At 38.9% G+C, this 25,100-nt stretch overlaps 1 protein-coding gene and 3 non-coding genes across 4 annotated transcripts in view; 3 read left to right on the top strand and 1 right to left on the bottom strand.

Moving 5' to 3' along the window:
* Positions 1-25,100, top strand: part of LOC136264188 (phosphatidylinositol-3-phosphatase SAC1-like) — a 31,362-nt gene extending 6,262 nt beyond the window's left edge. The window contains exons 6-19 of the mRNA XM_066058898.1: positions 566-625; positions 689-722; positions 1,320-1,400; positions 1,592-1,698; positions 1,830-1,916; positions 1,968-2,036; positions 17,502-17,587; positions 17,633-17,731; positions 22,332-22,418; positions 22,719-22,843; positions 23,525-23,691; positions 24,337-24,438; positions 24,488-24,548; positions 24,823-25,100. Of these exons, the coding sequence (XP_065914970.1) occupies positions 566-625; positions 689-722; positions 1,320-1,400; positions 1,592-1,698; positions 1,830-1,916; positions 1,968-2,036; positions 17,502-17,587; positions 17,633-17,731; positions 22,332-22,418; positions 22,719-22,843; positions 23,525-23,691; positions 24,337-24,438; positions 24,488-24,548; positions 24,823-24,971 (1,314 nt within the window). The 3' untranslated portion in view covers positions 24,972-25,100. The remainder of the gene's footprint in view (positions 1-565; positions 626-688; positions 723-1,319; positions 1,401-1,591; positions 1,699-1,829; positions 1,917-1,967; positions 2,037-17,501; positions 17,588-17,632; positions 17,732-22,331; positions 22,419-22,718; positions 22,844-23,524; positions 23,692-24,336; positions 24,439-24,487; positions 24,549-24,822) is intronic.
* Positions 2,173-2,335, top strand: LOC136265282 (U1 spliceosomal RNA). Its single transcript, XR_010705476.1, has one exon. It is a non-coding gene; the product is annotated as a U1 spliceosomal RNA (small nuclear RNA).
* On the bottom strand, positions 5,595-5,757 carry LOC136265275 (U1 spliceosomal RNA). The gene has a single exon (XR_010705469.1). It is a non-coding gene; the product is annotated as a U1 spliceosomal RNA (small nuclear RNA).
* LOC136265264 (U1 spliceosomal RNA) lies at positions 16,677-16,839 on the top strand. Its single transcript, XR_010705458.1, has one exon. It is a non-coding gene; the product is annotated as a U1 spliceosomal RNA (small nuclear RNA).

Raw genomic sequence — 25,100 nt, forward strand, 5'->3', positions numbered from 1 at the left:
GTACTGTAGTATGCCAAAAGGCACCTGTCAGACTGAAACAATGTCAAATGGTGAAAAAATCAAGCCCGAAGTCTTAGCCGTTTATCAAGTTACACTTGGCATTGGTGAGTGTGATACAGGAGGTAGATAACCCTGATTCTCCGACCACACACCTTCAGTAACTCTAATTAAAGCCTTAAGACACGTGATCGCATACGTCATACAATATATAATACATGCGCACTACACAATACACTATTAATAAGTCAGTTATTTGTCTGAAGTATTAGGTAGGCAGTTAGTCACTAGAAAATTCCATTGAATATATTACATTTTGTAATAATCTATTGGAAGCATTTAGGGTTGTACTGAAGGTTGGTTTGCCAAGGTGCCAAAGAAGATATTGTGAAGCAGGTTTTTTTTTGTCAGAAAAACCCAAACCTCCATGATCTCTGTGATTGCTTGTCACTACATCATAGTCATTGTATCTGTTGTACCACTGCTAGTGTATTTACTTACATACCTACACAATTGTAATTATAATATATTCTGTACATATAGTTTTAAAGTGTTCATTATCTTGTAGGCTGATACACAGTTCACATGGAATGGACCGATCATAAGAGACTTGTCTGCCCAACCAGAGGTATGTACGTATGAACACCAACCATATGTATATAACATGTTGACTTGTGTGTGATTTCTGTAGTTGAGAAGATTTATTGTTCCAGTTATTTTAGGCTGTATCCTTATCGTCATCGTTATGTGTATACGTATGTGTATAGTGTGATAAAAATGGGAGAATAAAATTTAAATGGTGTCAAGGTATTAAAGTAAAAATTGTTAGAAGCTGCTTCATTTAAGGGTGTACTCTATAGATGTACACTGCTTACAGCCAGTGGAGGGTGAAAGCAGTTTAAGCACCGGTTAAATGAATTATGCAAAACCCTTGCTTTTCTGGATTACTTGTAAATAAACTGTGGGAGCAATGTACTGTAACAAAATGTGGCATCATTGTTTGTTTTTTTAAAGTTGACTAGTGCAAAAATCGTTGGGCGTGAAATAGCGTTTCATTAGATTTGTTAAGAAAATGAAACGTTTTACAAAAGAAAGTACATCATCTTAATCCTTACACCAATCGAAAGAGCTAACGATCCCCAGCGATCCCCCCATTCACTGTATACAGCATGTGTGTTTGTTTGTGTGCATGCGTGTGTGTGTGTGTGCATGCGTGTGTGTGTGTCTGTGTGTGCATGTGCATGTGTGTGTGTGTCAGTGTGTGCGTGTGTGTGTTTGTTAAGGATATAGTATGCTAATGATCATTCTTAACATCAAATCAGTTGTGGTCATTAAGAAATGTACCATTAATAACAAGCCGTTTACATTTGTGCTCATATCAAGAAGAAGCATTTATAGAGCAGGTACTACTGGACTAACTGTATGTATTTTTTGTACATGTTGTGTAGCTAATTTTATAAGTGTACACTAGTAATAGTATAGTATCCTGTGGCCCTAGATTTCTGTGATGTTTACTTTGTGTTAATACAAGTATCGTGTTTGGCTTGTTACGTACTTTTACTATTTCAATTGCATACACTACTGATCACTCAAGGCACTAGGTTCTTCATGAGGGGAATTGATACAGAAGGTCATGTAGCTAACTTTGTGGAGACTGAGCAAATTGCCATCCATGGGACCATGAAGGCATCATTTGTTCAGGTACAGTACATACCTACAATTACTGCAAACACATAATACATATAGTTAAATAGAACATTTGTATGTTTACTACATGTATGAATTTAAATTGTAAACTAGTATGTTCAACATTTGTATATTTGTCCTCCCAGGTTAGGGGATCCATTCCATTGTTCTGGCGTCAGGTCCCAGAGCTACAGTACAAGCCTATCCCAACTGTAGTGACTGGTACTGGGCATGTAAGGAACTCACTGGAACAGACCACTGTGTATATGTGTGTTATTCTGTAGATGTCAGCTATCCAGAAACACTTTGATGAATTAATAGCTAACTATGGAAAAGTGGTCACAGTTAGTTTGGTGAGTAGCTAAGGACTGTACAATTGTTGTATGTGCATGTATGGGTGTACTGAAGCCTTATTGTATAGACTTAATTCAAACCCACAATCACAATGTACAGGTTCATCTGTATAAGACCAGTGGTGACACTGATGGTTAACTTACCTGGCACAGGGGATACCATGATCAACAAGGTGGTTCCCTCAGGTTGAGGCCAGTGCATTGCACCCCGCCTGGCTGAAGCCTGCGATCTCCCCAAACGTGGGAGACTCGGGTGCGTAATTTTTGTTAGTGGGGGACTGCGTTTGCGCATCCCCCTCACAATTAAATCTAATAATTATGTGTGGGCCTTTGTGAAGACATTAACATACACCTGTTCAATCAAGTACACAAAAAAATTGGTATTTTCAGCTAGAGTTGGGACCATAAAAAGTACTGAAACAAGCTGCAGTATTACGTATATGTTAAAGCATAGCCGCGAGTGCTATATGAAAAATAAAGTATGAGATGCTAATAAAGTACGAGGCGAAGCCAAGTGCTTTTTTAGCATCAAGGCCAAGCGCCGAGTACTTTATTTTTCATATAGCACGAGCAAGGCTATGTTTTAAATGATTTATGGAACTTTCTAGTCGTGTAGCTTCACCATACACTAGGACTCGTAATTAACAAGCGTTGCACGAACTATTAGCAGCCTGAACGCACACAAACTAGTTTAACAAAGTAACTCACGCGTATTTCACCATAGTTTGGCACAGTAGACGTTCATCGCGTCTTGGCAGGTTTTGCTTGCAACCCACAATCGATTCTATTGTGAGTCACATGGTGAAGTATTTCTGTGATATCTTCAGGACTTGTCCATTTACTGTACATTAACAAATGTAACAGCAACGTTACCTTCTCCCACCCATCATTGAAGCATTTAGGTATGTCTATAAAAGCAATCCAGTGGTGGAACTCGTATTGGCTGGGGTGATTGATCACTCAGCGTGGCGAGGCTATCAGCCTTCACCGGCCTGGGTGATTAGTCGTACTGGCGCGAGCCCCGTAGGCTATTAGCCTACACTAAGGCACGTGGGCAACTGTGCTTTATTGTCCACAAAGAATGCTTTATTGCACCGCAAAGTGTGCTTTATTCGTTCAATAAAGCACTCTTTGCAGTGCAATAAAGCACTCTTTGTGGTCGATGAAGCAGTTGGCCGGCTGAGAGTGTACTTTATTAAATTTAAAGTACACTTTTTCCTTTGATCTCACCCACGCAAAGTTCTGTAAACAATATTAAAACACAGTAAAACAATTAGAAGTGTTCCAGCTTGCATGATATTGAAACACTTCTTATTGTTTTATTGTGATTTAATATTGTGCAATACTCCAGCTTGTTTCAGTACATGTGTTATGGTCCCTACTGTAGCTGAAAATTCCTTTTGTACTTGTTTGCTAACTTTTCTTTTGTAAAAAAAATTATGACTGGTGAACCCACGCATACTGCATCAAAAGAAAGAAATGGTGCCACGCACCTCAGCTATCCATTTGCATCTGAAAAGTGAAGTATCCATCACGTTTCACCGTTAGCTACAGTGTATGTCAACCCGTTACACAACATTACGAATCAAGAACTGTTCGAAAAGCACCTCTGCAATCAAAGTAGCCACTATAAAAAATACGGACGATTTCCGTTATGAAGGAAAGCCATCACATGCTACTACCAAATTGACGCTTTCACTGTCAACAAAGCACGAATGGAACACAAAGGAGGACACTGGTAAGTCCATGAAGAATGCATTGTACATATTTTGGTGTGCCAAGAGGCACCTCTCGGGCCAAAGCAATGTCGAGCTGAAAAAATCAAGTCCGTAGCCTTAGCCGTTATCAAGTTATGCTTGTCTGAAGGCATCAGTCAGTCAGTTACTCAGTCAGTAGAAAATTCAGTTTAATAAAATATTCTTAGCAACTTGTTGAAAGCATTTTGGGTCGATCGGAAGGATTGTTTGGGCTTTGTTTTACCTAACTAATTCTGCTTTATTGTTGTCAGAGAAAAGTAAGGCTGGTTTTTGGGTGATGTTTTTTATGGGACACATTTGTGGTCCCTACTTTGCAGTAACTATACATACAAACTGTATCCTAAAAGCTGATGTGAGCTAAAGGGCAGACTGCTTGTACATGGATAGACATTTCATTGTTAGTAGGTTTTTTTTGCTTTTGACCTTACTACTTACATTTTACCAGAGCTCATGAAATTTGTAGAAATGTCTTATCACAGCCTAGAAATGATTTCTAGTATTTCCTTACACTTGTTTGTTTGTCACTTCTTTTTGTAACCTAATGGTCAACTACTGTAACACTGCATCAAGGTAAAGAATAGTGTCAGGTATATGAGACTTTAGTAAAATATGCATCCTTATACTGTACTAAGCATTGTTGCTGTTTCGTGTAGTTGTCTGCCCCATACATAGTCCTAAATACTACATGGCACTAACCTATGACCAGTCTGCTTACTTCGACTGTTGAAGGCGAGGCATGGTGCAATAAAATAAAAAAATTATGGATGATTTCCATTTTATTCTTATGTGATATAGGCAACACAAAGCTATAATAGGTGTGTTATCACACTTGTGTTTAGCATCAGTCAGTCAGTAGAAAATTCTTTTGGAATCTTGTAGCAACTTATTGGAAGAGTTTTAGGTCCCACTGAAAGCACTTTTGGGCTTGCAAGGTGCCAAGAATTAAGGTATTGTGGGGCTGGTTTCTTGTGTAACTTTTGTACAGTGTTGTCTTTTGTAGCAGGACTTTCTACATATCAGTGTTCCTGATAATGGGCAGGACATAATTCCCTATCAAAGGAGCCCAAAAAGCCCAGGATGTGCATATTTGGTTTACTGTTTACTTTACTAATAATAGCTGTCTCTTGGTTGCTAGGAGATTAAACATTCAAGCCACCCAAGAGAGTGACCACAAATGTACCAATGCCAACCCCTGTACTGTACAGAAACCTCACAAAATCACTTGTAATAGTGTCTCAGCACATAAAAGAATGTCTCAATACAGTGAATGCCTACAGCCAGAGTGCCTTACATCAGAGATACAGTAGTCCATGCAAAGTATAAATATGTCCGGACAATTTTGGATTTGTCAGGACATTTGCCCTGGAATTCTTATCGGGAGCACTGCATATATAGTACTTACTTCTTCACTTTGAAGTGCTTTGCTGCCACTATACCGAATTTACCTGTGCCACTATACCGAATTTACCTGTGTTAAAACACCAATATCCTTGGGCATGGTCTCTTATGGACTTATATAATTTTATATGGGTATATAGGTGGAGTCATTGTGGGATTGGATATTGCGTTCTTCACATATTAAAATAAGTACAGAAGAATAGTATTTTTTTCCTGATTTACAGTATACAGACTGCTATATGAAATTCTTTTTAAGCAAAGGTCACCAGAAGCAATGTACAAAACTTGTTCTTTACATTAGTGTTAGATTTACAGAGCAAAGCAACCTAATATTGCCATTATTTTTGTGATGATAGCAGTCACAGTTCAACATCACACATACACAAAACTTTTAATTGATTGTGAGGGGGATGCGCGAACGCAGTCCCCCACTAACAAAAATTACGCACCCGAGTCTCCCACGTTTGGGGAGATCGCAGGCTTCAGCCAGGCAGGGTGCAATGCACTGGCCTCGACCTGAGGGAACCACCTTGTTGATCATGGTATCCCCTGTGCCAGGTAAGTTAATCATCAGTGTCACCACTGGTCTTATATAGATGAACTTGTACATTGTGATTGTGGGTTTGAATATTCCTTGTGGTTTGTCTGTAATTTGACACCATACTAACTATGCATTTCACATAGTAACTGAAATTTGTATTATATACTTGTAATGTGCATATTCTTGTTCTTTCTAATGAGACTTTTCAGTCATAGTACATTTTTGCCAAGTGTAAAGAAAGCCTTACCATAGGCCACCAGTGTTAAGAACACAGTTCAAAGGTGCGACTTGAGTTCATGATAAACTCTGGACTTGTCCGTCCATCATAACTAACACAACTACAACATCTCTAGGGCTCAAACAAATAGTGGTTTTTACTATTTGAATATTCTTTATTCACAACACCGAATATTCGAATATTCTTTTTCAGCATTGGTATGGATGAGATATCAATAATCCTGCGGCTGTACAAGATGTCTCTTTAATACAATTCAGAATCAACATGATTCGATCACTTATGTCATAGATATGTTTATGTAGGATCAAGTATTTCCATGTACTCTACCACTGATGTTATATATTTCCTTTGAAACGAATATTCGTTTGAGCCCTAAACATCTCCCATAATCACCCATGCTTATAAATGAATGAAGTGGTTGGCTTGAGTGACTGGTCACCTGCTGTGGGGAATCAATCTGCAAGAGCATAGCAAATCAACGATCAAACATAAGATATGCAATGCTTTGAAATCTTTCTGCTAGCGAGTCTTGAACCATTTTTTAAGATAATTAGTGTGCATAATATGCTTTGATCTATGAGGTCTTTAAAACTACTAAGAGATTTACTAGCAGGTCCTTAAAGTGGGCTAGCAGAAAGACCTCAAGATTGCAAATCTCACTTTCGATCATTTCTTCATGGACTTACCAGTGTCCTCCTTTGTGTCCCATTCATCTTTGTTGACAGCAAAAAGTGTCAATTTGGCGGTAGCACGTGATGGTTTCCCTATGTAACGGTATTTTTCATAGTGGCTACTTTGATTGCAGAGATGCTTTTCAAACGGTTCTTGATTCGTACTGCTGTGTAAAAGGGTTGAACGTAGCTAACAAGGAAGCATAATAGATACTTCACTTTTCAGATGATAATTGATAAAACTGGGGCACACGACACCATTTCTTTCTTTTGATGCGGTGTGCGTAGGTTCACCAGTCATAATCATTATTTACAAAAAAGTTAACAAACAAGTGCACAAAATTTTGGAATTTTCAACTAGAGTAGGGACCATAGCACATCAATAAAAAGTACTGAAACAAGCTGGAGTAGTGCAGGATATTAAATCACAGTAATAGGGATATAACACTTCTTATTGTTTTACTGTGGATATAACACTTCTTATTGTTTTACTGTGATTTAATATCGTGTACTACTCCAGCTTGTTTCAGTACTTTTTATCGATGTGCTATGGTCCCTACTCTAGTTGCAAATTCCTAAAATTTTTGTGTACTTGTAGTCTACAACGGGTGACCAGTCACCCAAGCTAGTATGAGTTTAACCACTGAATTCCTTTTATCAGCATACCTAAAAGAATTCAATTAGAGTCTAGTGTCATTTGACATGTGCACCTTTCTGTTAGGTAGAGTCTAACATTGTATCTACATTTTGTTACAATAAATGGACAAATCCACAGAAAATTCTGTTTAGAGTGCATGTGTTAGGGCTTTGTATACACTAACCTAAAATTCTCTAAACTTAGGCATGTTAATTTTAATGTAATTACATCAAATGATAAGACACAACCTTAAGGTAGGTATACTAAATGTACCAGTTCCACAGCATCTTTCCTTACGGAGCTACACTGTACATTGCAAAGAAGGACATGCTGTAGTGAATCATTTATCGTCGTTTGACATCAATTATCAGCCACTCAATAATCTTTGTGTATATATCCATTATTTGCTATTTTCGGTAATCCCTTGTGCCATCTTCACAAAATATTCTATGATATATAATTGTAATTACACCAAAATTTCATGAAATTCTTATGCACAAAAATTTGAATACAGCAAAATAAAATTTTGAAATTCAAAGGAGGGTTCAAATATTGCTACATCTAGCAAGAGCTTTGTAGCATCACTATTAACATGATCCTCATCCATGCAGTCTTCGTGGATTCACCTTTCACATTTGCACCTTAGCCACTCCCTCTCTGTTCCCACATCATCGCCTAATAAACCAAAGCACATGCAGCATGTGTTACAGTCGATTTCATCATCGGCACTTTCTGTTTCTCTTGGCCCTAGATGTCAAGTAACTCTCTGTTCTTCTTTTGTTACTTTTAGACTGTTTGCTTTGCTGCTTACTTGCCTGCAAAGCTTCTCTTTCACATTGTTTGGCTTCCTTGGTTGCTGCCTTTTTAGCTTTTTCCTCCTTCTCTTCCTTCTGCCTTTTTTCCTATTCCCTTTCAGTTCCTTTTCTGTTTCCTCTAAAGCTTTTTACATTCACTGCTAGTAAAGACTCCAGCATAACCTGATTAATCCTCGCCTATTAACTAGTTCAGACAAAGGGAGAAAGCTGGACTCATGAGTTGTTGAGCTTAAACTGGTACTAGCTGTCTGGTTGGTGAAATTGGCTGGAGGATGCTCAACCACCGAACGACATGGAGTGGAATTCTGGTGGCCCTGTTTTCCTGGTTAGCATTGGAAGGTTGTAAATCTACATACACTGGTGTTACAACCAGGGTGGCAAGAAAATCTGTCATTGGCTGATTACTTCTAACACTTGCAGCAATTGGTTGAAGCACACCAAGCCACCTTATGTATTCAGGATCATGCAAATCATATCCAATTCAAATTGATGAGAATACAGCTTTTCTTCCTCTGCTGCAAATGTCACATCTGAAATGGTGGCTGTGTAAACATCATTAACATAGTTGCTGACTTCGATATCACCTTCGCCTTCCTCCTGCTCATCATCATCTAATACACACACAAAATTGCGATGCTACACTTACCCTGAGCCATCACACTATCACTTACTTGGCTGCTTGATGCAGCACTCCCCTTGGTCTGCAATGAAAGCACTAAAATTATTGATCAAAAGTACTGGACATACATTCAGTAGTGTTTGCAATTCCTTGGCTGCTTGAAGGAGCATGCTTTGGCCATCTAACCTAACATGTTAGAATTAATGACCATGCTGAACACACCTTGAGTTGTCACATCCCTACTTCCTCCACTGCTAGAAGTACATACCGTATTGCCTCGAATTACGGCCCAGGCGTTTATTTCCTTCAAGCAACTTTTAACCCCGGCTACTAAACGAGACCGGCTACTATACGAGACCGGCGTTTATTAGCTCTGGTGAGTTTAGAAGACCATGGCAGCTGGTGAGACGAGTGAAGCGAGTAGACTACGAAGTGAAGCAGACTACGAAATCTATAGCGTGGTTCAAGGCCACCATGTTATAAAACAGTATGGACACCAGTAATAGGAGAGCAACTCTACCTCGAACAAGAGTACAGCAATCCATATGATGATTTCGCCGTAGCTGTAATTAAAGATCACCAGATAGTAGGCCACATTCCAGAAAATTTTGCAATGATCACGTGGCGTTTTATTTCACATGGGGGCTCTGTATACTGTCGTATTACTGGAAGAAGGAAGAAAGGAAAAGGCCTAGAAGTACCTTGCAAATATATTTACTGTGGGCCTTCAAAGCATGTAAAAAAACTAAAGAAGCTCCTTGCAGAGGCTGATACTGACAAAGATTGACTGAAATGTATGCATGTTGTTATTGGCAAAAATCAATAATTTATATTAATGATTGAACTTGATTAGAATATGGTACAGTATATACATGATAAGAAAATCACACTGAAAATGATGTATTGTACATAGAATACATGCAGTAACTAGCTATGGTCCTGAGCACTGCCGTCACTCACTACTGTCATTGTCGCTGCTGGTTGTTTCTGAATCTTCGTCTAAATCTTCGTCTATTCTAACTTCATTACTTTCAGCTTCTTCTTCATCTTCCTCTGCAAACGGATCGATGTCGCCATCCTGCAATCGTTGTAATAACTGGCGTGATTTCTCATCTAGCATCGACTTCCCATCTGCACATGGTTGGCCTTCCTTAAAGCAGTGAATGAGATTATCTTCTGCACCACTAGTGGCTGTTGTAATACCACAAGACTTGAAGGAAGCCTTAATGGTCTCACAGGAAATTTCCGCCCAGCTAGATTTTATCCATTCACAAAGCAAAACTCTGGAAGGTGCCTTCAAATTGCCACCACGTGTGAATTGGTGACCAGCTGAATCAGCCATCCATGCATCATACCGACTCCTAACTTTGCTCTTGAAAGCTGCATTCCATACCACATCAGGGGCTTGAATGTATTTTGTACAACCACCTGGCACAATTGCTGTTTTGAGTCGCAATCGAGAAACCTCTGCTTTGACGGTACTGCTTATGTGACACTTGTACGAGTCCCAAACAAGGAGCCTCTGACCAAAGCTTAGTGCACCAACAATGCTTTGCAAATAGTCCACTGTAAGCGCATCGTTCATCCAGCCATTCGCACTGAATCGGACAACAATACCAGGGATCTTTTCTAGTGCTTTGATCAACCTAGTACCTTTTCCTTTAAAAACTATAAAAGGCTTCAACTTCATGCCACTAGCCCTAGCTGATAACACCACTGTGAAGTGGTTCTTTTCATTTCCAGTCGTCTTCAGAGGCACAGAACGTGAACCAGAAAATGTGACGGTAGTGTCTGATGGCATGTCCATCCAGCATGCAGTTTCATCCATGGCAATTATATTTTGTTCACTAAAGCTGGATTTTATCATAAGATGTCGTAAATGAAGGACAAAATTTACCAGCTTTGGAATGCAATCAGCTGGTGTTGACTGAGCCAAAGTAGTCCTCCTCCTCAAAGATAAGTTCTTGCGTTTCAGAAAGCGATACAACCACCCACGACTTGCCTTAAAGCAATCAGAACTCGACAATTCCTTGGCCCTTATTTGTATCATCCTCAACGAAATCCGAAGATTTTGTCCGCGCATTTCAACAATCCAATCGAAAAGCTCTTCTTCCATTTCAACATCGTCTACTTTTCGGCCGGCTCCTGTAAGCCTTTTTCGAGAGCTGTTGCCTTTCTTCTTTTGTTCTGTAAATGAGTCCTTTTGCTTACACCATTCACGGATTCGTTTGGCATCAACATTGAAATGTCGTGCAGAACCTTCCTTACTGTGTTCTTCGGCAAACTTTACAGCTTTTAACTTGAAGGTAATATCATAAGAAGCTTTCCGCTTTGCCATTCGATATCAGGTGCAAACCAGGTGGTACTGCCCAAATTTATTAGAAACTTAAAAGTACCCGGCGTTTATTCGAGACCCCGGCGTTTATTTCTGTAGTTTGTTGGCTACTAAACGAAACCCGGCGTTTATACGAGACCGGCCGTAATTCAAGGCAATACGGTAGTAGGAGCACTTACACAGGAAATCACATGACAATTCCTGTATTTCTTAAAGTCAGAAATAACATTTGCTGGTGTAATAGCATTACAAGCCATGCATCATGAAATATTAAGTTGAAATTCAGTTTGTTTGGTGATGGTCCCAGGATTCTTACAGTAAAACATGTGGCCTTCTTGTCTCCAGTAATCTTTTAAGAGCTTGAACAGGCTAAAATCCAATGGCTGGCACTCATGAGTCGTACAAGGAGGCAGAAAGATTTTGGTCACTTTATGGTCATTTGCAAACTTTCACATGCTGTGACCATCTACCATTAGCAACAGAGGGTGGCAAGCAACTGTGTGCTCTAGAAAGTGCTTTTCAAGGAAGAAGAATAATGGCTCATGATCAATCCATCCCTTTTCACTGTAAGCATGACGTGTCCGATTCACTTCATTCCTACACCACAGGTGGTTCAATTTCTTTGCAGCAAAATTATAAAAGAAGGTAAACACTGTCCCCAATGGCACTTCCACAGCCAACCACTGTTATTTGCTGTTTCTGACCAGAGGTCTGTTAATGGACCCCTTCTTTTGCCCTTTTTGTGTTAGGTATTATGTTTTATCAACAGTTGTAGATGATAGTCTCATGTATAACTGCAACTAGTTGCAACTTCCTGTGGCTACTATGCTCTAAGTCATACTGTAGTTGAAATGTCCTGACGCAATCAATCTAAATTTTCACCATACATTTCCTATGGGAAAACCATAAAAGTGCAATGCCTATTACAACCCTCTCCTGAATTTGTTATGGAGCCAGTTTGTTATCGGCACCTTTAATGTCACCTTTAATCATCTGGTTAGCTAAAATGTTAATTCTCTTGAGAAAAAATCCACTTTTCATTTTTAGCTGTTTCTAAGGATCCAGCCAGCTCAACTTGTACATAGTATACCATAAACGGAGAAAATTTCACTGGGCAAAAGTTTTGCGGTTAAGGCTTACTGAGACTATTCGTGGTGAAAGTTTTGCGGTTAAGGCTTACTGAGACTATTCGTGGTGAAAGTTTTGCGATAAAGCTTAAACATAGCTATATAGTACACTGTAAATTATTGATTCAGCAGTGAAACTTTCGCAGTTTGCTTTGAAACCACAAAAAACATGAAACGTTTGCCCAGTGAAACTTTCCCCAGTTACGGTATCTGATTACATGTATGCATTGTAGATAGAGGTGTACCAATATAAGAAAACTAAACTGATCCGATACCGATCCATTATGAATTAGTCATTTTGAAACCGATACGATATCAATCCGATATACCAATATAACTAAGTGTAGCTATTTATATTTGAGGAACCACAGCATTTTAATGGCTTGTAGAGGTGGCTGGTTGTTTTATACTATGCTCTTGGTTCATCTTATTGCTGTTTCCCTAGGCCCACCACTATGAGTGTTTGTTGTATGATTGGTAAGCTTTGTGACAACAAAACAGTAATTATCCACGCACTTAGATGGCTTCACATAGCATACTGCTTTTAGACAAGGAAGATAACTACTGTTTCCCACCCTTGTTAGCTAAATAATAGGGTTTATAATGTGGCTTGATCATTGGACAGTGTCCTCAAGATAGTTCAATTGTATATTGGTGTATCGTATCGGTTTTTAGCAGCAATATCGGCTCCCATCGATATAGTAGAAATGTCTATATCGGCCACCGATACGATATGTATCGGTACATCGGTACACCTCTAATTGTAGAAGTACATACACTGTTATCTTGTAAGCATTTACAATGAGCCTTTCCCACAATTATGTCAGAAAACAAAATTCAAGCCGAAGTTCATTGTGACAGTGTCACATTGCACACTGAACTGAGTGACAGTTAGTTTCAGACAAGTAATAAAGTATTGAGTTATAAGTCATACAAGTGTTGTGGTGAGGAAAAGTTTGCTAAATGAACTGGCTTCAATGGGGATTCCTATTTATTTACTTACTTAAGGAGGGGTTGTACTTATTTTGATGTAAAAAATGGCATTGAACTTTAAAAATTCCATTCCAGTTTTCCACCATTCCAGCAGTCCATTCCACTGTTTATACACTCCCTTCCAAAAATCACCTTTATCAAAAATCTCTTTGAGCTGGTCAAAATAATTACCATTTCCTGTTCATTCACTACATCCGTTCTGACCCCTGCTGTGGAATCACCTGATTGCAAACTCAGTGAGAGATAAAAACTTCTGCCACCACCATGAGTTACCCTGGCAGCCCATAGAGACACATCCTTCTTTTGCTCCACATGCCTTTCAACAATGGTTAGAATTACTTGATAAGTTTTACCATAGCCAATGTTTGCATGAGCTCCTCTTCCTCTGTTACAGTTAAATACAGCTTTGGTTCTGGTTTATTCTCGTCCACTCAACCTATCCTTCAGAGTAGAACGAGGTACACCATGCTTTGTTACAACTGCAGTAGGCTTAAGACAATTACTTAAAACATACATGTACCAACTGCACCTTGCATTTGCTGTCCATTGCTTTCTCACAGTTTTGTGATTATTTTGAGGTGAACTGGACCTAGGTGTGGTTGTGCCACTGGATCACCTAAAGCCCTTGTTCTTCTTGTTAGGCATGGGGCACACGAGGGACCTGCGGGGAACAGCATGTGTTATAATGAACTACGCATTCAAGTATTACTAAATACAACCTAGTAAACCATTAACATTACAACAAACCTTTCCTTGTCTAATCAACAACAGAACAGCTCTAAGACTATTATTGACGGCCAAAACAATTAAGATAGGTGGAATAGTATAGCAAACTTCCGTATACTTCACCATATACCGAGCTAGCCTAAATATAGAGCCGATAATAGACATCGCGTTGGCAGATAATAGACGTTGATCAATAATCGGTTGCTTTTGCTAAGTGTTTTACACCTGTTTCATCTTCTATTAAACTATTGGTGAAGTTTATAAATACCTAGATGGGTAAGCTTCCTTGTAGAATGTTATCTGTAATGTGCAACAGTTTCTATGTACCTGTTCTTCACACTGCTGTAACACCATTGGCACTCAACTTATGGCTTTTCTTGTTGACACTTAGCTATATCTTTTGCTATAGTACTGCTCTCAGTTCCACTTCTAACTTTACTAAGGAAGTAACGATAAAGTGCAAGCTTCAATTTCTCACCAAAAAAAGTGTTTAGTCTTCTGCACTAACATTGTACCTTGTGGTGATTTTAAAACAACATATATATCCAATCCCACAATGACTTCATCTATATATCATACACTACGATAGTAGTGTATAGTAGGGACCACAAAGCAGTAGATGAAATAATATCACCCAAAAAACAGCCTCAATTTCCCCTAACGACGATCAGGCAGTATTGGTTAGGTGAAACTAAGCCCAAACAAGCTTTCAGATCAACCCAAAACGCTTTCAACAAGTTACTACGGAATTTTATGAATAATTTATTTACTGGAATTTTCTACTGACTGAGTAAGTAACTGACTGACTGATGCCTTCAGACAAGCATAACTCAATAACGGCTAAGGCTACGGGCTTGATTTTTTCGCTGTTCGATGTCGCTTCGTTCCGACAGGTGCCTTTTGGCATACCGCAGTACATACAATGCATTCTTCATGGACTTACCAGTGTCCTCCTTTGTGTCCCATTCATCTTTGCTGACAGTGAAAAGTATCTATTTGGCACTAGCACGTAATGGCTTCCCTTCACGTAATGGAAGTCGTCCGTATTTTTCATAGCGGCTATTTTGATAGCAGAGGTGCTTGTCAAACAGTTCTTGATTCATACTGTTGTGTAATGGGTTGAACACAGCCAATAACGAAGCGTAATGGATACTTCACTTTTCATACAATAATTGATATAACTGGGGCGCGTGGCATCATTTCTTTCGGAATGCGTCTCGGTGTGCAGAGGTGCTTTTCGAACAGTTCTTGACTCGAAAATGCTACGTAATGGGTTGAATATAGCTGACAACAAAGCGTAATGGATACTTCACTTTTCAGACAATGATTGGGGCGTGCGGCGCCATTTCAGATGCGGTATGCGTGGGTTCACCAGTCATAATAATTATTTACAAAAAAAGTTAACAAACAAGTACACAGAAAAATTTGGAATTTTCAACTAGAGTAGGGACCATAGCACATCGATAAAAAGTACTGAAACAAGCTGGAGTAGTGCACGATTTTAAATCACAGTAAAACAATAAGAAGTGTTATATCCCTACTGTGTTCAAGTTATTGTTTTACTGTGATTTAAAATCGTGCACTACTCCAGCTTGTTTCAGTACTTTTTATCGATGTGCTATGGTACCTACTCTAGTTGAAAATTCCAAATTTTTCTGTGTCCTTGTACCCATATAAAACGATCCCATTATCAGAGTTGGTTAGGGACCATACCCTCAATTCTTCATGGTTTAGAAATCTCGGTTTCTAAAACCATGAACTGCCTTGGTCTGGTTTCCTAACCTATACTAAGCACCTGCTAGTAGGTCTCTTAGTGGATTTTAAAGACCATATCATATTATGCTTTAACTATGATGCTTACCCGTGAGGGAATTTGATTGGGGCATGACAATACAGTTAATTCTTTTGTACTTCAGTATGATGAACATCCAATAACAAGGAGCTTCATATCACCTGCTTGGGTAGTGGGCTTGCCAGGCTATCAAGGTATTGCTTTACACTAATCTCTTTTCAAAAGTACACCATACCTTTGACATGTGACAATTGTGTATACAGAGTTCCTATCATAAACACCGAGGGTGTTTTCATTTGAGGTCACAGCCATGAAGTGTAAGTAACATTATAAAGTTGATAAAATCTGTATTCCGAGATGTGTGCAGGTATACAAAATGGCTGCATTTGTATTCCAACATGGCTGTGTATAGGTCTACAATATGATGTATAATCCGATGTATAATCTGATGTATATTCTGGTGAAGTTCAAAAGTATTAACCAACTACCACAATTTAATCCACTTAAGTGTAATACTACACTGAAAACAAGCATACCTGTTACAATCTGCTCACAATCACATCACTTGGTGTTTATGGATGTGTTTGATATCAGGAATAAGAGAGACCTCCACACATAATAGTAAGCTGTTCACATCATTGCCCAAATAAATCAAGACGGATTCTATGCACTTACATGTTTAAATTCTCCTTGTTAGAAGTAAAGTAAACAGTGAAGCAGAAGTTTAATCAATGTAAAAAAAGCTTTACACTAGTGCATCGGCTTCATATGCACCAACAGGCTGTAAAATATGTAGTGGGCACTGGGCAGACCACAATCCTCTAATTCACTATACAGCATACTTTCAATGGGGAAAAGTTTAAAAGATTCAAATACCTTAGCACTGCAGCAATGTTATTGCACAAAAATATGACAAACCACAAGGAATATTCAAACCCACAATCACAATGTACAGGTTCATCTATATAACACCAGTGGTGACACTGATAGTTAACTTACCTGGCACAGGGGATACCATGATCAAGAAGGTGGTTCCCTCAGGTCGAGGCCAGTGCATTGCACCCCGCCTGGCTGAAGCCTGCGATCTCCCCAAACGTGGGAGACTCGGGTGCGTAATTTTTGTTAGTGGGGGACTGCGTTCGCGCATCCCCCTCAAAATATAATTGTAATGCTTTTTTGTTGGGGGGATTTTGTCAGGGATTTTTCTAGAGCTGAGCAATAGTAGAAAACTCACTATCATGATGGATATTGTATTATTCACGATAATTACACTTTGAATGATCTTCAGTCAAGTCCCAAGTATTCAATGTATGTTAAGCATAATTAACCCCATCATAGATTAATATTTGCTTGGTTTTCTTGTAAGTGCATCAAATTAGTAATTAATTGTGATATTTCTACAATAATTTTTGTTACAGCCTTGCAGCCAAACTTTTCCATCATAAAGCAAGCCAGTTATAAAACAGCTAAGCCAGCTTCTCAAGCAGCATTTTTAGTGCAATTCTAGACCCTTCGCGAAGCAATCGACTAATTGCGTGGGCGGCCGATAAATATACACAGCTTGTTTATAGCCTTGCAACCAAACATTTCGCGAATAAGCAAGCCTAAAGAGTTACTAAACAGTTAAATAAACTTGGTAGCAATGTTTCTAGTAACCTTACAGCAATATCGCAATAGTAAGCTGTAATTATCATATTGCGATAATGATTTTTTGATCGCGAGTATCGAACTATCGATAGTATCGCTTAGCACTAGATTTCTCAGCTCTATGTTATAGCTTGATCATTCACATTATATTGTGTTGTGACTATAACAGATTGATGAAAAAGGAAAGGAGAAATCACTAGGAGAAACTTTTAAAAATTTTATGCTCCATACCACAACTACAATGAAATATGTTAGGTGAGTACCAGAGAATATTGTGTGTCTACTTAGTGTTATTAACAGGTATGAGTCATTTGATTTTCACAAGGAATGTAGAAAGATGCAGTGGCACAAACTATCAATTTTAATAAATAGGCTATCTGCTGAACAAGGAGAATTCAAGTACATACTCTATGTGTGTCTACTCTGCATGCATGCATGTATGTATGTATGTAATAGTTGTATCATGTACCCGAGTGATTTGTCTGATATGTACACCCAAGCTCAAGGGCCGTTAGGCCCGAGAGCGTGGGTGTACATATCAGGCAAATCACGAGGGCACATGATACAACTGATATGTACCATGTAGGCTAATAGCCTACTGTGGTGGGCGACTAATCACCCAAGCCAATACGAGGCAACCCGCTGGATTTATTATATAGAGAGTCTTGTAAAATTCGATTATGGGTCAGCAGCAAGTAACGTTGCAGTTACGTTTGTTAATATAAACGGGTAAATCCTATGAATATCATGGAAACACTCAATTTTGTGATTTAACAAGTGTTTTAAAGTTGCTACATCGTTTAACCACTGTTTACAATGTTTTCTAAACATCCAGAGGGGTAAGCTTCGCTGTAGAGTGGTTACCTCGTGATATACGAAAAGTGGGCGTGGTACGTAATCAAACACGCGGACATGCGATTGTAAATTAACCATGACACTAGTTCTCACCTTAAACTTCCGTTTGTCAACTCATAGGGTGGTAAGGGTGTCGAATCGCCTTCGTATGAGTGCTGTAGAATGCAAAATCAGGTTCATGGTTTTCATCACGTGAGTAATAATAAACTCTCACAATCGAATACTGCCAGGATTCTTATAAAAACAAACAACGTTACCTCATCAGATATCAAGGCCATGGTTTATTTTAAATGTACCATAGCCAGCCATGGTTTATTTTAAATGTACCATAACCAGCCAGGGTTTAACTTAAATGTACCATGGCCAGCCAGGGTTTAACTTAAATGTACCATGGCCAGCCAGGGTTTATAAGATATGTACCCCGGAATTTGCCTTTGAAGTTAGGTGGTTTCATGGTACATGTATAAATGTATGTTTGTTTGTTTGTAGTATGGTGCGTCGGCAGATCAAAGGCTGTTGCCAGTGTTACAAATCAGTTGTAAACTGGTTTACAAATAATTGTAGCATGGCTAAGTACCTCCTTTTGGCCACACAGTCTAGCCACTAATTAGTTCAAAGACTTCAAACGAAACCATATACCAGACCAACACAGGAAGTCACAATGCAAATGTCAAGGACTGACAAGGAGGTAAATCGCTCTGGAACGAATGAACACACAACACTGCACTCGTCTGAATGAATGGAAGCAGTACAACCGCTGGGCTGAGCCCAGTGTTCACCAATAAATTAAGCTAACCAAGACTATTATATCGCTGTACCACTCAACAATGAATATCAGACACTTCAGCTACACCCGTCTAAATGATGCTGAAGTTGTACAATGGTTGGAGTGATTGGCATCGATGATGGCGCCTCGCGCTTGTGCATGACAAATGTACTACCAATGAATAAACTAGCTAACAATGAATTAACTAACCATCAAGACAGTAATTAGTGAGTAAAATCGTTCCTTGTACACAGTGCTCAGCGATAGTTAATATTAGCCTTGCGTTCTTGCTCCTTCTGTGTTACAAATGGGCGCCTTTGATCTATGCACGCCCCATACCACAAATCGGTGAGAACACACCCATTCGGTTTGTATCTGGTTTGTAAACACTCCACCCTTGGGCCTGCAGCCCTCGGGTGTCGTGTTTACAAATCAGATACAAACCTTGTGGGTGTGTTACAACTATTACATGTATGTATGTATGTACTTATTGTACAGTACAATAGTACGTAAGAAAATAGTGCATTTCAAATGCTGTCATCAAAATCTGACAATGACACATTATACCGCCACTGTTGTATGGGACCACTATAAACTCACATATGAGGCGTGTTCCAAGGTTTCGATGAATACCCACTCTCTAAGCCTTGCCTTTACCTTTCATCTCCAGTTCTACTTGTTGTCTCTTCTTGGGAGAAAACTGCATTGAACATTTGTATCAACATGTTTCTTTATAGCCACATATATAGACACCACAAAATTTAGGTCAATCATTTATGCTACTACAATGGGAAGTGGATAACTGCAGTTGGTTTTGTTGCACACAGTGACCTTGTTCCTTAATGATCTAACTTGTTGGATACCTCCACCAGATTATCACTTATGTAAGATCATTGAGATACTCTAACAAATACACAAAAAATTTTGGAATTTTCAACTAGAGTAGGGACCATAGCACATCAACAAAAAGTACTGAAACAAGTTGGAGTAGTGCACGATATTAAATCACAGTAAAACAAGAAGTGTTATATCCCTACTGTGATACCATTATGGAAATGCATAGTAGGGATATAACACTTCTTAAACCCCAGTGCGTGGGAGTATCAAAGCGCCGCGCTGGGTTATAACTACCATACAGCTAGACAGAGCGGCGCTGCTACTGTACGATATATTAGTTATCACCCAGTGATAACTAACTTATCACCCTGTTGCGGAGCCACTCATTCTCTTTCGTGACATCATAATAACCGCGAATGGCATTGTTTACCAATGGAACAAAGAGCCAAATAAGGAAATATTGATACAAAACACACCAATACAGCACTTAAACTAGCTAAATCTTACAAGAAAACTGTTAATCCTTTACACAATAACACTACAAGTTACCAATACCATGATAGTTCAACAAATGTCAAGAATAGTCCATGATGATTTTCGCTCCAGCAATCACTCCCAACGGTCACTATGGTGAAGAACTAACTTCCTCTAGCTTCATCGTTCTATCTGTAGCCACTTGTTGGTCTTTATTTTTCTCTTGCACACCACGCGACACCACCATACCAATTTCTGACGAAGGCAAATCGTACCTGGAACCGCTGCTTCATAACACCGCCCTTCGCTACAGTTTGTAGGCAGTATGTAAGGTCTCTCTTGTAGCTACGAAGTAGAATCTCCACACAATTCGGACGAAATCTTGAGCACAGTGACAGGAACTCAAACTGGAACTTAATTTACTATCCGTAAACTTCTGCGCACTCCCGCGCACTGGGATATAAAACAGTTATATCCCGTATACTCGGATGATATCATTGTTATTACACTCATCCTCGGCTCCGTCTCGGACTCGTGTAATAACAATGATATCACCCTCGTACCGGGATATAACTATAACTTATTGTTTTACTGTGATTTAATATCGTGCACTACTCCAGCTTGTTTCAGTACTTTTTTTATTGATGTTCTATGGTCCCTACTCTAGTTGAAAATTCCAAATTTTTCTGTGTACTTGTTTGTTAACTTTTTTTGTAAACAATTATTATGACTGGTGAACCCACGCGTACCGCATCTGAAATGGTGCCGCATTCCCCAGCTATATCAATGATCGTCTGAAAAGTGAAGTATCCATTACGCTTTGTTGTCGGCTATGTTCAACCCGTTACACAGCAGTACGAATCAAGAACTGTTCGAAAAGCACCTCTGCAATCAAAATAGCCACAATGAAAAATACGGACGATTTCCGTTATGAAGGGAAGCCATTACGTGCTACCACCAAATCAACACTTTTCACTGTCAGCAAATGTGAATGGGACACAAAAGAGGACACTGGTAAGTCCATGAAGAATACATTGTACATACTGCGGTATGCCAAAAGGCACCTCTCGAGCCGAAGCGACATCGAACAGTGAAAAAATCAAGCCCGTAGCCTTAGCCTTTTATCGAGTTACGCTTGTCTGAAGGCATCAGTCAGTCAGGCAGTCAGTCAGTTAGTAGAAAATTCCATTAAATAAATTATTTTTAAAATTCCGTAGCAACTTGTTGAAAGCATTTCGGGTCGATCTGAAAGCTTGTTTGGGCTTAGTTTTACCTAACCAATACCGCCTCATCGTTGTCGGGGAAAATTGTGGCTGGTTTTTTAAGTGATGTTATTTCATGGGCCACGCCTACTCCTTTGTGGTCCCTACTATCTGTATGATAAAGCAGTCACTCTAATAGAACATGCAGTACAATAGTACTGTACATATATTAGGGATCATGGGCTTTTCTGGCCAAATTGTCACCCTTAAACCAGCCTCAAGTTTCCTTCGTAACAGCTTGGCAGTATTGGATAACTGATAAATGTCTTCAGAGCAACCCCAAACCCCCCCTTTTTAAATGTATTAAACAGAATTTTCTGACTAACTGATGCCTTTAGCGAAATATAACTTTGGATAAGGCTTGTATTCTTCACTATTCGAGGTCGCTTTGGCCCAAGACGTGCCTATTTTCCAAATGCAGCAGCTAGTGTACAACGCATGCTTCATAGACTTACTCCTTTGTGGCCCAGTTCATTTTACTGACAAAACAAAGGTGTCGATTCACGGTAACGTGAAACAGCTTCCCTGTGGTTTCCTATCATGTTTATCTCCTGTATTGTCCGTAGTCACTAAATTGATTGCAGAGACACTTCTCATACTGTTCTTCATGTGTAATACTGTGTAATGGGTGGAAACGAAGCACTTCACCTTTTTAGTAATTGATTGTTGGGGCATGTGTTCAGATGTCAAATTAATTTTATGGCATGCCTGAATACATTTATATGTATTCTTATGTACAAGTATACTCATTCATACTTGTCTTCTTGTAGCACATTGTAACACTATACATTATTTGTTCTTATAGGTACTATTTTCACTCTGACGATGATTCATCTTTCAAAACCATACAGACTGGAGTGTTTAGAACTAATTGTATTGACTGTCTGGACAGGTAATGTGAATTATCTGTACGTGCCATAAATGAATTTGTGACACTTATGAGCTGCTGGTTGTATGTGGTACTATACTACAGTAGATGGGTGAACTTAAAATGAACTAATTATTTAAATTTATGTAAAAATTCCGATACCTTTTGTGTGGTCCTAATAATGGTCTATAAAACACTTCTTGTAACGTTTTACAGTACCTCGTGCAGAGAGTTGTTGGACTGCACATGTGGAGATTATTGTAACTAGAAATTATCATCCTAATATCACAGTGACCTACTGTTGTTTTGTTCACACTGTTACAGGACTAATGTTGTTCAGAGCATGTTGGCCAGGATCAGTCTACAACGTCAACTAGAACAGATGGGAGTGTTGTCATTAGGAGAGAAGGTGGAGAATCACGATGTGTTTGAATCAATCTTCAAGAATGGTTAGTATATCATACTACTGGATTATGAAGATTTGTACTTTCCCACAATAAAGATATCAAACCAAAGCCAGCCTCACAACACTTCATGGTGCCTAGGCAGTATTGGTTAGGTATAATCAAGCCCAAAGGTGTCTTTAGTGTGCTAAAATGCTTCCCATAAATTGCTATCAACTTTTAAATTTATTTCCTACTGACTGACTAACTGATGCCATAACTCAAGGCCATAGACTTGATTTTTTAACCCAGCATCAGCCCAACAGGACCTGTTGGCATACCACAGTATGTCTAATGCATGTAGTGATTTGCATTTTGTAATATCAAAGTTGGAGTTTCCAGATGAGTGCCTAATTTTGCAGAAGTGTTGCACGTTGGCTGCCAAGTTAATAACCCGACAAAATAAGAATGCAGATGGATAGATCATATACATTAGGGTGACTGTACTATTAGAATGGTTGTGCTCTTTTGTTTATATAAGGCTGTATCTTTTTTTCCTAGCTTGACTGCTTTACTTAGGTTTGTTTTACATTTCCTGTACCATATGAATGTGCTTTGTAGACCATCTGTAAACACTCTATACAGTATATACACAACTTGTACTTTACTTAGCTAAAAGTCAATGGTGAAACAAAAACTCTTTTTGTATGTTTGGTCCAGTGTTGACTTGTCTTGTTGGTTATGTAGTGTGGGCAGACAATGCTGATAGCATATCAATCCAGTATGCTGGTACTAAGGCATTGAAGACAGATTTCACTAGGACTGGTAAAAGAAGTAACCTTGGTGCATTACAAGATGGGATTAACTCCTCCTTCAGATATATTTACAACAACTTCACAGATGGTTTTAGACAGGTACTGTACCGTATATGTACAAATTTTTGAGGTGTGTAATTTCACGGATTGTCGAATTTCAATTTGTGGATCACTCAGTTTTCACGCAGGCTATCTGTTATGTAGCATAGGGCTAGTCTAATTTTCGAGGATGAAAAATTTACGACAACTAAGCATCTGCGAAATCCGCAAGAAACATCACCTGAACATTTGTATGTATCCAGTATGTAAATATTGTATGTGTATGCATGTGCTATTTTTCATGCGATTTTGGGTGTGCGAGTGTGTGTACATGCACACACGTACAATAGGGTTAGCCCTAAACTGCTTACCATATTTACTTGGTTAAATGCCATGACATTCATTACATATAATTGATGTGGCAACTATTTGAATTTGCATACTGTGTGTTAAGAATTATGTCTAAGGATTTACCAACCAGATGTCACCATAGTAGTAGTAAACATCTATCCAGAAATTCCAATATAAGTGTACCCAACCTTATTCCTTGCTCATATACCAAAAAAAAAAGTATTCTACTATACATGAGTTGACACTTCATAGAGCGGTGTATGTAGTGTGTGTACTAAACAAGCACTACCAGTAGTAGCCACTAACCGTTATACATAGGAGTAATGTTAATAATGTTATTCCCTGTCATTACAGGATTCTATTGACCTGTTCCTGGGTAACCATATAGTGGACAGATATGAAGGGATCAGTGTTCCATCTCCTCTACGTGTGTACCAACCATGGAGATTCAAAGTGGTACGTACTGTTGCATATTGTGAGACAGGCAGTTTAGTGTTTTACTTAGCTCCCATTAATTCTTCTGTCTCTCGTTGCTGCTTTCTTCTTGACATTACTGATGCCAGCAGGTGAGACATCATTGTGTACTGTGTACATGCACAAATATGTGTGCAGTGGCCTGCACTCAAATAAAATATTCATTACAGTAGGACCTCGATTATCCAAACCCTCAATTATCCAAACAGAATAAGTGACTGCTCTATTAGAGTATTTCACCATTAGCACCGTTCTGATATTCCCACTTTGTTGCACATTATGGCTTGGTTATTTGAGTCACTACAATATCTAAATCATTGAACAGATGATATCACTCAGCTTTGTAATGACTATTGTACTCTACAGAGGAACTCATCCCCTATCCTCGACTGTGGCTACTGATATGGCTGGTGGCATCAGTGCTGATACTTAGTATCATTTATTCTAATGGGTCCAAGTTTGTCAACTATCCTCGACTTAACCAACGACAAAGTGACAAAGAAAAACTTTTATGACAACAAAGATGGAATGAGTATATTGTTTGACTTGAAAACCTTTGTAAAATCTTTACTTATGTAGCAGGTGTATGTATGCATGTATGTATACATGCATGGACTTTCCAATGAACAGGATGTTACATCATA

The sequence above is a fragment of the Dysidea avara genome, chromosome 8 (genome assembly GCF_963678975.1).
Source record: "Dysidea avara chromosome 8, odDysAvar1.4, whole genome shotgun sequence".
Lineage (NCBI taxonomy): Eukaryota > Metazoa > Porifera > Demospongiae > Dictyoceratida > Dysideidae > Dysidea > Dysidea avara.